Below are 13,014 nucleotides of genomic sequence, written 5' to 3'. Positions count from 1 at the left end.
CACTTCCCTCGAGCCCCGTCGCGAGCTCAGGGGTCTCATCTGGGCTGCCCCAGGCGAAGAGGAATAGTAAAGGTTGATGGATTTTCCAGATGCTGTGTCTGTCTTCTGTGGGGGAGGACGCGGAAAGCAGGAAGCCGGCGACAGGCCACCGAGGGCCGGGGCAGCCGGCGGCCCCGAGGCCCTGTCCGCGGAAAACACACAGGCCGCACGCAAGCTGGAGTCTCCGGTTTATTGAAGTGGTCGCTTTGCCGAGTGTCTAAGCCAGCCCCGCAGCCAGAACGGGCACCAGTGGGGCCGGCGGTCTCCACCCCGTGCCTACAGAGAAGCGGACGGGAGAGCCGTGAACCCCCAAAGGACCCCCAATATTAAACACATCTCCAATACAAACACAGGCGTATAATCATTAATATAAAGTCAATATAATATAGATTATTCCCAGGAAAAATCCACAGTCTCGGACACTGCCTCGTCTGCCGACAGCTTGAAAGCCTGTTGAGAAAATAAATAAGCGAGGGAAGCACGCGGAGCACCCCACCGGCAGCAGGCGGCGGCGCGGAGGCGGCTTCCCTGGCGAGCCGGTGCCGCGGGGCTGCGAGGTGCCGCCTTCCCCGACAGCAGAGTTCCAGTTTCTCGGTTTTCTTTTTAAAAACGAAGGTGTGCAAAGTTGGGGAGCAGCAGGGTCCCGAGTCACCTCCCGGAGCCCGGCGGGGACGACAGGCCCCGGCGCGCAGGCCACCGCCGGGAGGACCCCGGGCGCCGGGACGTCCCCTCCGCTTCGGGCTACAGACGCCAAGATCCAGACACGCAACAGTACAAAATGTGACAGGTAATCTACACTTTCCTCTTCGTAAAAAAATATTTATTAAGCATCGATTTAAAAAAAAATCAGTCACATAAAAAAGCCCTCCGTTCACCGCGCCCCCGCAGGCCCAGCCGTGGTGCGAGACCCCCAGCCGGACCCAGGGCGGGCGAGGTGGCGCAGCGGAGGGCACGGGCGGGACGCGGCCCCCGCGCAGGCCGGCTTGAGGAAGAGACGCCCCTGTGGCACTACCAGCGACCCCCAAAAGGTTAACCTGGGTGGCCTGGAGTGGGGAGGAGCCGGGGGTCGGAGACAGCGAGACGTCCTGAGAGCAGGGGCCGGGGCGGCCTGGGCGCGGGCAGGACGGCCTGAGAGGCGCGAGCTCCAAGCCGGAGGCCCGGGAGCAGAGGTCCGGTCAGCAGCGCGTCTACCCAAGTCTGTTTAGAAAAGGGCTGGGGGGGGCAGGGACCAGGGTCCTCACTGGCCAGAGCCGGGCGAGCTTGTCCAGCGCGTGGCCCACCTCCCAGAGCCCAGCGGCGGGGGGTCAGCACGAACCAGGGCGGTGCTGTCCGGACGCCGCGCCTCACACCGCACACGTGGCTTTCTTTAAAGTGGACGCGGGGCCTCCTGCCAGGCCCCAGGCAGCCCGTGTGGGAGCAGGCTCATGGGCACGGGCCGCGGGGGGCCCCGCTCACACAGCCGGCTGCGGGCTTCCCTTCCCTGGCCCGGGAGGGCACCACCAACAGGTGGGCAGTGTCGCCCTGACTCTCGGCTCAGCCAGGGGGGAGGTCGGCCATGACAGGACGTCCCTCCAGGTGCACCGTCGCAACAGTGAACTCGGGCCTCGGACCGCTGAGGACACGGGTGGCCGGGGGGCGGGGAGCAGCAGGTAACGGGCCCAGCGTTAGCAGCACGAGGCGGCCCGGGTGCCGGAGGAAGTGCACCCAGCAGAGAGCCAGCCTGAGGTGGCGTGGGCCTGGGGGGCAGCCGCTGGCCCCCGACAGGTAGCACCTGGCCCTGGCAGGGCCTCTGCAGCGGGGTGGAAGCACCAGGGGTGGCGGGCCTATAGGACGGACACCTGGGCTCCGCTGGCCACCAGGGTGTGGGGCAGGCAGTGACAGGCGGGGAGGGCGGCCTCAGTTCTGGCCGGCCACGGCTCCCGTGGCAGTCAGCACCCCGGAGTGAGGTCTCAGGACCCCTGGGCACCCGACCAGCTGGCCTGACGTGGCCACAGGGTCACCCTGCCCTCGGGCACCGCCCTGCAGACGGGCAGGGCTGAGCCAGTGCTCAGACCAGACCCAGACACCAAGGCAGCCCCTGCCAATGCTCACTAGCCAGTGTGTGTCAGGGAGGGCGCACAGTAAAGGGGTCCCGGAGGTGGGGCTGCGAGAGGGGTCAGCGTGCCCTGCTGGTGGGCAGGGACCCCAAGGGGTGGGTACGGCGGACACGGCCCTAAGAGATCCAGGCAAAGTCCTTGTCTGGGGCCCCGGCGGGGCTGTGGGCACCCCCGGGGGAGTCCTCCTCATCCTTGTCGTCCATCAGCGCGTCTTCATGGGCCAGCCCCACGTCCTCCTTCCACTTGGTCCCGTCCTCCTCCTCCTCCTCCTCACCCAGGTCCTCCTCGCCCTCCCCGCGTGGGTCATCGGGGTCCTCCAGGTAGGGCCCGTCACCCGCGAAGAGCTCAGGGGAGCCCTCGGCGCCCCCACTGTCCAGGGGTCCTGCCGCGCCCCGGCCCGTGCAGTCAGCACACACCCCGTGCCGCCGTGAGCCGTGCCGGATGCCCACGCTGGCCGCCGACATGAACACCCGGCTGCACAGCTTGCACACATACTTCTTGTCCTTGCTGTGGACCTATGGGGACAGGCAGGCAGGGACACGGGGGCGGGGAGCAAGCAGGCAGAGGCAAATGATGTTTGGGAATAGGGTGGTCGGTGGGGGACAGAGGCGAGTGGGGACAGAGAGGCGGGAGGTAGACAGAACATAGAGTCAGAGGGACTCCCGGGGCCTGGCCCTCTGGGGCTGAGAGCTGGGCTGTCCCACAAGGAGGCAGAGGCCCCTCCTTGGTCTGAGGCCTGGGGAGCCCTGCCAGGCCCATGTCTTGGGCAGGAGACAGGACTGGGGGCGAGCCGTAGCACCCCGGCCTCCCAGCCCGTCTGCACGTGGGTGACAGCCCCCAGAGGTGCTGAGGTCGCCAGAGCCAGGAGAAACCCCGGCTGGTGGCCTGCGAGAGCGGCTTTTGTGGGCAGCATGCTAGGCCCCCCCAGGCCTCCAGGTCCAAACGAAACTTGGGGTGTCAGTGTGACCCCGCCGAGAGGGGATGTGAAATGGGGGCAATGCGGAATGTAGCCGACCGCGCAAGGCCTAAGCTTGGGCTCTCTCAGGAGGACCAGCTAGGGCTGTGGGAAAATTCCAGGCCAGAACAATAGAGGCCGGTTCCCGCCACAAACAAACATGGACGTGGGGAAACGCTGGACTGCGGGTAACAGCACAGTCTGGCTTCTGTACCCCCGCTTGCTGCGGCAGCTGCAAACTCCCAGGTGCGATTTTTGGCTTCAAAAACCCTTATCAGCCCTTCTCGGGGCTGCTCCCTGCAGGGGGACAGTCGCCCGCCCGCGAGGAAAGGCTTTTTCTAAGTCTGATTTAACGCGGGTCTGCGTCTGGGGGGGTCTCTACCACACGGGCGGGGAGCCCACCGCGGCAGAGCTGGGCCTGGGAGGTGCCCAGAAGGGGGCGAGGCCTGGCCGAACTGGGCGCTGGGGGAGTCAGACCTGCAGGCCCAGACCACCGGGTCGGCAGCCCGGGCCTCCGCGCGCCCCGGCCCCGCCCACAGCCCCGCCCCGGTCGGCCGGCCCCGCCCACAGACCCCGCCCCGCCAGCCCCGACCCCGCCCACAGCACCGCCCCGCCAGGCCCCGCCCCCAGACCCCGCCCCGCCCGCCCAGGCCCCGCCCCCAGGCCCGGCCCCGCCCCTCACCAGCGTGTGCCGCTTCATGTGCTCGCGCCGCGTGAACTTCTTCCCGCAGATCTCGCAGGGGTAGGGCCGCTCGCCCGTGTGCGAGCGCATGTGCCGCTTGAGGATGCACTGGTGCATGGCCGAGAAGCTGCAGTAGGGGCACTTGAACTTCTTCCTGATGACCGTGAACTCGTTCACTGCGAGGGCACAGGCGGGTCACTGCCCCGCGCCCCGCGCCCCGCGCCCCGCCCCCCCGCGCCCTGCGAGGAGCCGGCGCCCTGCGGACGGCGCGGGGCCCAGAGCTGCCCGCGGGGGGACACGGGCCCCGACGACCCCCCTTTTTAGAACGCGCCCCTAAGGCAGGCCGGCTCCGGAGGTCCCGCCGCGGGCTGGGAGCCCCGGCCCTCGGGGCACAGGGAGCCGGGGGCCGCAGCAGGTGCCCCGGGCCCGCCCTGGCCCACCGCACCCGGCGGGGCCCCGTGCTCGGAGCACCTGCCCGCGGCGGCGGCCGGGGCTCCCGGGTGCACGGCGTCGGCCCCGCGGCGGGGCCCCGTCGGGCAAGGGGCGGCGCACCCCAAGAGCCCGAGGGGCGCCCTGGGGACAGGCGTCCAGACCCCGCCCTCCCTACACCCCGCGGGCCCCCCCTCGCGCCCGCCGGCCCAGCCGCGCACGCCCCGAGACCCGATGGGCGCAGACCCCGGGGAGGACTCGAGCTCGGCGCGGGCCGGCCCGGGGCACACAGAGGGCACCCGGCTCCCCGACCCGTCACGCGCCCCGCCCGGGCCCGCACGCTTCCCTGGCCAGACGGCGCCCGCAGGCGAGGGCAGCCCGCCGGGGTCAGCTGGCCCGGCCAGGCCCGCGGGGCAGGACGCCCGGGGCACGCGCTGGGGTCCCGGCGCCCCGCGCTCCTCGCGCCCGCAACGTCTGCCGGAGCCGGCCGGGCTGCGGGCGCTCGGACAGGGACGCACCTGACGAGTTAGGGCGACCCCGAGCGCCCCAGGGCGCAGCCCCGCCTCACGCTGGGCCCAGCAGCCCCGCAGCCTCTCGTGGGCCAGCTCCGGCCAGCGGCCCCAGGGCGCCCCGCAGCGGCCCTTCCCCGCGGGGTGCTGGACTCCAGGAGGGGCCAGTCACCAGCGAGCTCCGAGCTGCTTGGTGCCACATGGCCCGACCAGCCACGGGACTGAAAACTGGTCCAGCGGGCGCCTGGCTGCAGCCCCCTGAAGGATCCAAGCCTGCGGCCGGGTGGCCCTGGCTGGGGCGCGTCTCCCCACCGCCTGAGGGAGCCCAGTGCCCAGCCTGACGCCTCAAGGAGCTGCTTATCCGAGTCGTCCAACCCCACACAAAAGCTGTTAACTGGCGCCCCCAACCACTACCGCTCAGGGACCGGCGGGGGCATCCCCACTGGCCAGCGCTCTGCTTGTGCTCCTGGCGGGCACTAGCTGGGTGAGGGAGCCACCCCTGTGGCCACAGCGACCTTTGTTTCCCATTGCACAACCCCCTGCTGTTCCTGCACCCCGAGGTCTCTTGGTTGTGCCCAGCGAGAACCAGACTGCCCTGTCCTCGGGGGGCTCTGCCCTGTGTATGGGTGCGGTGTTGCTGCAGCCCTTGGTGTGGGTGCTTGGGCTTTGGGCTGCTCTCATCCAGGGGCCTCCCAGCTGCCCGCCGGGCCTGTTTTGGGGTCACAGAGGGTGGGGCCGGCGTGGATCTTTAGCTGGTGGGCCCTGGACTGAGGCGTGGGGCTGTGGTGCCTCAGGTGTGTCTTGGGGGAACAGAGCTCATCTCTGCTGTTTCTGTGGGGCCCCGTGTGGGCCATGGGCCGGACCTGGCACTCGGCCCCGGGGGAGGTTGGCGGCTGGGGTGCCCACACCTGCCCGGCCCACAGCCAGGGACGTCGTCCTCCCAAGCCTCCCCCATGGCTCATAAGGTGTCTTTTCCTTTGTGGGTTTTTTTCCTTTGGCTCTATGGATTCTGACTTGAGTCCTGGATCAGATGCATTTGCCCTCGTCTGTGACCTTCACTCTCAATGGTTTCCTAGTGAGGAAATTAACCATCCTGGTGAAGTCCATCCCGCCAGTCTCCTACCACAGTGCTTTACGTGGACTCCTGCCACGATGCCCAGGCCAGTGCCCCAGGCCTTCCGGGGCGGGGCTTTTCACATCCAGGCCATGACCCAGGCGAAATTAACTTCCTTGCAGGGGTCAAGGCCCATCTCTACCCTGGGATAGCTGATATCTTAGAACCACTGTTGAAAAGACTGCCCCCTACTGACCCACAGACATGTGGCCACCACAGCTCAAGTCAGTCGCTGCTCCCATGCTCCTTCCCGTACAGATCACCTCCACTGTCCTAGTGTTTGTGCCTTTTATCACATCCTGAAGCTCACCGGCCAAAGTCCTTGCTGGCCCAGAGCAGGGACCGACCTCCACAGCTGGTCAATTCCAAGACATTATAAGGACACTGTCTGTGAAGGTGGTGAGTCCACCCCTGACCACCTCTGTCCAGTTCCCGCACTCAGGGTTCCACCCCATTTGCCCATGTTCCCCGGGACCAGGATCAGCCCTGTGCCCCAGAGCTGCAAGTGTCCCAAACAGCCACTCTCAGCCTGCCCGCTCTGCCTCCCGTTCCTTCTGCAGGAAGCTGCTCCTGGCCAGGCTCCCAACTGACCCCAGTGCCCCTCAGTGGCCTGGCAGCACCTCTTGCTTCTAGGAGCCTGGGCATAAGCTGCCCCTCAATGACTGGTTTCCATGCTACATGTGTCCTAATATCCAAATAAGACAAGTGCAGGGCCCCTGACACCATGCTGGGCCTCTGCCTCTCCAAACACATTCAAAGGAGCTAGTCCACCACACTAGAGCCCAGTGGGCCCTGACGCGGCACTGCACCGACCCCACCGTCCTGGGAGGAGCCGAGAGCTTACATCGAGTCTTCTCTTCCACGGCCATAGCACAGCGTCTGTCATCCTCTCCCACGTTAACGTCTCGCAACATCAGTTTGCGGGACATTCGTCTCCTAGTAGTTTCTGAAGGGAGGTCTGCACCAGCTGCTTGATTATTCCCTGCACTCGGTGCCACCTTCCCTTCTGTTGTCTGGCTCTGGCACACAAGACACACTGACTGCTGTGCACGGCACCTTTGCTCACTGCCTCTAACAGTTTCTACATTATTCTGGGTTTTCTATATGCATGATCATGTCATCTGCAAATAAAAGCCATTTTCCTTACATGCGGGGCCCTGTGGGGTCTCTCAGCCACCTAACACCCTCAGGGGGTTGACTGTGTCCTTGGTAAGGATGGACAGCCCTGCCCCGCCTCAGAGTCACCATTAACCCCGGGGCTGACTACTGCGGGGGTCTTCTCCTTCACTGCGAATGTGGTGGATTACAGGGATTGATTTTGCAACTACTAAGCTAACCTTACGTTTCTAAAATAAGCCCATCTCGTCACAGGGCCTGTTCTACTAAACTGTAGGCCCAAAAGACACGACCGTCTGGCAGCCACCGGCTGACCTCACCTGAGCACATGTGCACCAGCAGGGCAGAGAGAGGCCCGAGACCCGAGCCAGCCGAACCCGAGGGCCATGCCCACCGGTGGAGGGTGCAGGGCTCCCACACCTCCCCGCCTGTCCCGACCCCAGCACTGACAGCTGCACGAGCCCGAACGCAGGGCGAGCCCAACACATCATCGCTCCTCCCCAGGCGTCCTCGGTGACAGAGCAGCCACGCAGGCTGGCCGGAGGGCCCCGGCCTCTTGGACACCTGCGGCTGCCTAAGCGCAGAACAAGTGTCCGGACCCCGCACCAGTCGGGAGCCCAGCGCTGGCTGCGCCCCACCGCCCTGCCCGCCCTCAGCAGGCGCCCATCTGTAATGCTGTTTCTGGTCTGTCCCTGCACCCCGGGCCTGGGGCTGACATGAACGTCTGAAGTGACGGGGCCCTGGAGGAACCGCCACCCCCACGTTGCCCGGGCGCTCCAGCCACTGGGACTTGACTTGGCTGGAAACGGGGCGCTCTAGAGCAGGAAAGGGCCTCGGGGCTCCCGGCCACCCACCCTGGCGCCAGGGGCCGCCCGCCGGGAGACCGCGCAGGCAATGAAGACACCTGCTCAGGCCGCTCCGCCTTTATTAGGCCGATTCCAGCGCTCCGGCAGGAACCGGCCTTGCAGCCACAGAGACGCCGCCTTTAACTGAGAGTGAAAATGAAAACAAAGGCGGCTCCAAGCCGACGTCAGAGCTGGTCGGCATCTTGTCCTTTACTCCATCCAGGGACACAGGAAACGTCGCGTCCACACCAGCGTCCCTCGGCCCCTGGGCACGCGGTGCCCGGCTGGCCACGCCTGTGCAGGGCCTCCCCGGGCCCCGGCCGCGGGTGGTGGCAGTGCCCGGGCCGTCCACCTGGTGACCGGCTCCTAGAAACGCATGTGTGGCCAGCAGCATGGACGTGACCCTGCCCACTCCGGAGCGCTGGCCTCCCCTTGCGCGGGCCTGCAGGCACAGGGGGCAGAGGCCGCCGTCCCCGCGCCCCTCACTTGCCCGTGCCGGCCTGGGGGCAGCCGCAACGCCCACCCCGGCCCCGCCCCGCCTGGGACCCCGGCTCTGAGGCCCGCGACCTCCCGGCTGGGCCTCCGCCCCCAGCCCGCCAGCCCCCGCACCTGCTCGGCTCCTGGGACAACGGGGCGCACCGCACAGGAGTGGGGCGGCCGCACTTACGGGACAGCGAGTGGGCGCCCTTGGGCAGGTACTCCAGCAGCAGGGGGCTATCCTCCCCCAGCGCGTCCGCCTTCAGTGACAGCAGGCTGTTCTTGCTCATGAGCGCCGCCCGCAGGCTGGCCACGGCGGAGGCCTGGTGCAGCGCCTCGTCCTTCTCCGGGGCCAGCGCCTGGCCCAGGTAGCTGGCCTCGCCTCCCAGGAGACCCTCGTCCACGTGGGCGAAGAGCTCGACCCTCTCCCCGCGGCCGGCGGAGCTGCTGGCTTCAGGGGCAGTCAGGTCGGCATCTGGGGGGAGGGGACACGCGTCAACATCGCCGCCCCCGGAGGGGACTGGGCACCGGCCAGGCGCTGGACCCCGCAGCGCCACCCAAATCACCCTGGAAAGGGGTCACGCCAGGGTTGGGGCTTTCAGGCCTCCCCCCCCCCACCCCGATGGCCAAATGCTGAGTTCAGGACCAAAACTTTTATTTTAGACGTGAAGGTGAAAACGCCAGCAGCGCCATTTTGACTCTCCAGGAATATAAATCATGTCAGGTCCACCAGGAGGGCAAGCACTCAGATTCGAGCAGTCCTGGGGCCCCCAAGGCATGTGGGCAGGCCTGCAGACGCCCCTGCCCACTCTGTGCCCCGATGCTGCCCCCCATGTGTCCCCCGCCCCGATGCTGCCGCACATCGCTTCGGCACTTCACTCTGGTCCCCACTCACTCAGCACCAGCTGATGCCCTGGTAGCCCTGACACCCCAGGTGCACCCCTCACCCCACCTGCTGCTGGGGGCCGCCTCCCAGATCTTGTTGGCTTCTTGTTAGCTCTTCTTTCCTGGGGTCCTCGCCCCCCAGGAGACTCTGGGAGCTCTCTGGGGAAGAGCCCTATGCTCTGGTCCCCCACATGGGACCCCCAAGCAGTGCGCCCCCAGGCCTGGCCATGCGCAGCGGGTCAGCCGCCCCCTGGACAGAGCTGGCCCCAGGATGAAGGGGCAGGACGCAGCGACGGCAGACACCCCAACCTCAGGCCCCAACCTTGTTGAGCCCACAGCAGGCAGTGGTGTCGCCCCCTTCCTACAAGGGCCAGTGTCCGCATCTTGAAAATCTCGCTCACTTATAGTCTCTACCTGAGGAGCGTTTACCACGAAAATAGAGAATTTTTAAGCAATTCGTCCAGATCGTCTGGTGTTAGCTGCAAAGCGGGGCTCACTGGGATAGCGGGCCCCAGAGCCCCAGGCGGACACGGGCCTGGGGGCCTGAGGACCTGAGATTTCCCCAAATCCCCCTGCTCGGGGTCGGAGAGGGTGGGGTGCTTGCTAGCTTTTCCTCAGGTGCCCCCTGCCTGGACCCGCGCTGCCCACGGACAGTGAGGCCTCAAAGGCCCCAAGGCCGGCAACCCAGTCCGGGCTGGAGTCTGGCGGGGGCGCCGTGGGGGGCAGGGCAGGGCGGCTGGGGAGGCGCGGGGTGCAGGGAGGCTGTGTCTGGGGACAGGCGCCGCCTGGTCGGCGCGCAGCAAGGCCCTCGTCGGCGCCCGCCCGCCCGCCCGGGCCTCGCCCTCCCCGCGGCTCACCCGGGAGACGCGGGCAGCGGCGGGCCCAGGAGGCTGCGGTGCCGGCGGCCTCGCTGCGACAGCAAAGCCGGGGCAGGACACTCGCGTGTGGGCGGGAGCCCGGGGGCCCCGCGGCGCCCAGGCCCGGCGCCCACAGACGGCTCCCGGGGGCAGCCAGGCCAAGGGGTCACCTGAGGGCTGACCCTGGCCGGGAGCGGCCGAGCCCCAGGCAGGCGCGGGGCCGGCTCGGGCGAAAGCCGCCCGGATGGAGACCAGGGGGCTTCCAGGGTGCCCGGGGCTCCTCGGCCCTGGCCCGGCGGGGCCCGCGGGGCGGCGGGAGCCCGTGCAGGCGCCCCCCGCGCCCCCCCAGCGCCCGCGGGGCGGGTCTGGCTGCGAGGCCCTGAGCCCCGGCCCGGAGGGGCCGGCGGGCGGCTCGGCCGGTGAGAAGCGGGACGAGCGCGAGGGCCGGGGCCGGGGCGCGGGCGGGGCCGGCGGGGGCGCCAGAGGGCGGGGGGGGGGGGGGGGGGGTGCCGAGGGCCAGGGCCCGGCAGGGAGGCGCGAGGCGCGGGCTGGGCCAATCAGGGGGGAGCCGCGGGCCGCTTGGTGCTAAATGGCCCAATCAGCCGCAGGGCTGGGAAAACGGCCCAATCAGACGGGTGGGCGGGGCCTCCCCCGGCTATAAGTGAGGGTCGCGGCCCAGGGACAGAGGCGCCCTCGAGGACGCCCGGGCCGCCCGCCCGAGGGCCCGAGCCGCCGCCCCTGGACTGTGGGGGGGGGCCTCCGTCTCACCCCGAGAGGCCCGCGCGGTACCGCGGGGCGCACCCGGCCCGCCGCGGGCCGTCCAAGGGCCGCGGCAGGGGGAGGACCCGAGGCCGCCGGGGGCCTCGGCCCAGCAGGGCCCTGTCGCGGGGCCGCCGGCACCGGCGGGGAGGCCGACGCCTGCCTGGGGGAGCCCAGGCTCCCGGCACCGGCCGGGCGCTGCTCTGCGCCAGGTTGGGGCGGCCTGGGGGGCGGGCGACGCCTGACACCAGCCCCGCTGCCCTGGAAGGCCGGGGGTGAAGCCTGACGCGTCTTCACACCTCCGTCCCGTGGGCCCTCGGGCCTCCTGCCCGTCACACTGCGAACCCCGCGGCGCCCGGATCCACCACCCCAGCAGCGTCCAGGCGGGGCCCTGGGGGAGCCCCTTCGCACACACCGCCGGGCCAGCCTGGGCAGGGCAGGGCTTGGCCCCACCTGGCCTGGTGCTCGTCCGCCGCTGGCCGCGCACACCCTGGCAGCCCCTCATCAAGGAGCTGCTCTGCTCTGGACCAGCCTCTGCCCCGCCAGAGAGTGCCCGGAGCGCTGGCCTGGGCCTGGGCGCCTCGCCGTGAGGCCCGCCTCCAACAAGCCAGGCTGCGAGCTTCCCCAGAGCAAACACCCTTGTGACAGGCCTGGAGAAGCTGCGGCGCGTGGGCGCTGTCAGCAGCGGGAAGAGCCCCCACCCCAGCCCCAAGGCCCGGTGAGGACACGCGGCCAGGGCAGGAGGCGCCTGCGGAGTCTGAACCAGCACCGAGCCCCGGGGCCCGGCTCCACTGCCCGCCAGCTCCGCTCTCAGGTTCAGTGTTTCATCCCTTAAAGCAGGTTTCCAGGCGCTGCGACCCCACCGGGGCTCCTGCCCGCCCAGCCCCCCGCGCCCACCCACCCGCCTGCAGAGCAGGGATCCCAGAGGGCCCGCCCACTGCAGCCCCAGGCTGAGCCCCACCCGGAACAAACGCGAGCCTTACTGGGGTCTCCGCCGCCGAAGGGCCACGCGGCCGCGGGGAGGAAGGGGGGCAGCGGGGAGCCGGCCCGGCTGCCCTCGTCGGCCTGCGGGGTGATGTGCCGCACGGTCTCCTTGTTTTTCCGATTCTTCCTCCGGCCTGTGGGCTGCCACCCGTCCCCGGGGGCCGGCTCTGGGAAGGTGCTCTGGGCCAGGCCGTCACTGGGGGGGGGCAGCTCACCCCCTGCGTAGTGGGGCGGCGAGGCCTGCTCCTCCTTGACCCGCAGGGCCCCGTAGCCCAGGTCACCGGGCCACAGCGGCCGTGGGGAGACCTCGCCGGGGCCCTCGGCCTTGGGCTCCGTGTCGTCCTTCCCGTAGTTGCTGCCCCCCTCGTGGCAGCTGGCGATGGCCGAGTCCCCGGAGGAGTTGGTGGGGCTGGTGCGCCTAGCCAGCCACGGGGAGATGCTCCTGCCGGCCATCACGGCTGAGATGAGCGCGTCTGCGCCGCCACCCGCTGGGCCGCCGAGCTCGAACTCTGAGAGCTCGTCCGAGGCGTCTGGCTTGATACTGATGTCCAGGGCGGCCTTGATGAAGTCATGGCAGGCCTGCACAATGTCGGTCATCTGCAGAAAGCTGGCTGCAGACATCACCTCGATGACGTTCCTGCTGGTCAGTGCCAGGTGGGCCGAGTACATGAAGTCGATGATGGCCTTGAAGCCCTGAGCAGTGACGATGTCCAGGTGCGTGACCGTGGCCTGGTCGGATGCCTTCTGCACCTGGCAGTACAGCGTCTTGAAGTAGCGGCTACTGCCCAGCAGCACGTTCTTGTGGGCCTTGAAGACCCGGCCCTCCACCACCACGCTCACGTCGCACAGCACCCCGTGCCGCCTCTGCTCGTCCAGCTCCCGCAGCAGCTGCCGGTAGTGCGACGTGATTTCCATGTCTTCCGTCCGGTCGTTCATCTGGGATCCCAGAGTGGCCGCTTCTACAGACACTGTGTGGAGATGAGAGTTACTCATACTGCATCCCGCGCCCAGGCCGAGCCCGGCCAGAAGCACCCCAAACCAAGACCGGGCAGGGGACTCCTCCCGAAGCAACGCACCAAAATGCGGCCGCAGACCCATGAGGTGGGCGAGCAGACACCACGGCCTCTGCCCCGAAACCCCAGCCCGCTCCCAGCGCACCCCACACCTGCTCCCCCGTGCAAGGGTGGGGGGGCTGACGCAGCTTAAGGGCAGACCCAGCTCTGCACGGCCGGAGCCCTGAGGCCTCAGCCCTGAGGCCACCCAGGCC

At 68.8% G+C, this 13,014-nt stretch overlaps 1 protein-coding gene across 1 annotated transcript; it reads right to left on the bottom strand.

Moving 5' to 3' along the window:
• Positions 1–2,251: 2,251 nt before the first annotated feature.
• Positions 2,252–12,683, bottom strand: ZBTB46 (zinc finger and BTB domain containing 46; the record flags this gene model as incomplete). The annotated part of the gene is made up of 4 exons (XM_084247630.1): positions 2,252–2,650; positions 3,773–3,948; positions 8,453–8,737; positions 11,747–12,683. The coding sequence occupies 4 exons, from the start codon at positions 12,681–12,683 to the stop codon at positions 2,252–2,254; spliced, it is 1,797 nt and encodes a 598-aa protein (XP_084103756.1).
• Positions 12,684–13,014: the final 331 nt, after the last annotated feature.

Source organism: Talpa europaea, assembly GCF_964194135.1.
Source record: "Talpa europaea genome assembly, chromosome: 11".
Classification (NCBI taxonomy): Eukaryota; Metazoa; Chordata; class Mammalia; order Eulipotyphla; family Talpidae; genus Talpa; species Talpa europaea.
The sequence above is the reverse complement of the archived record's forward strand: the minus strand, read 5'-3'. Positions and strand labels throughout refer to the sequence as shown.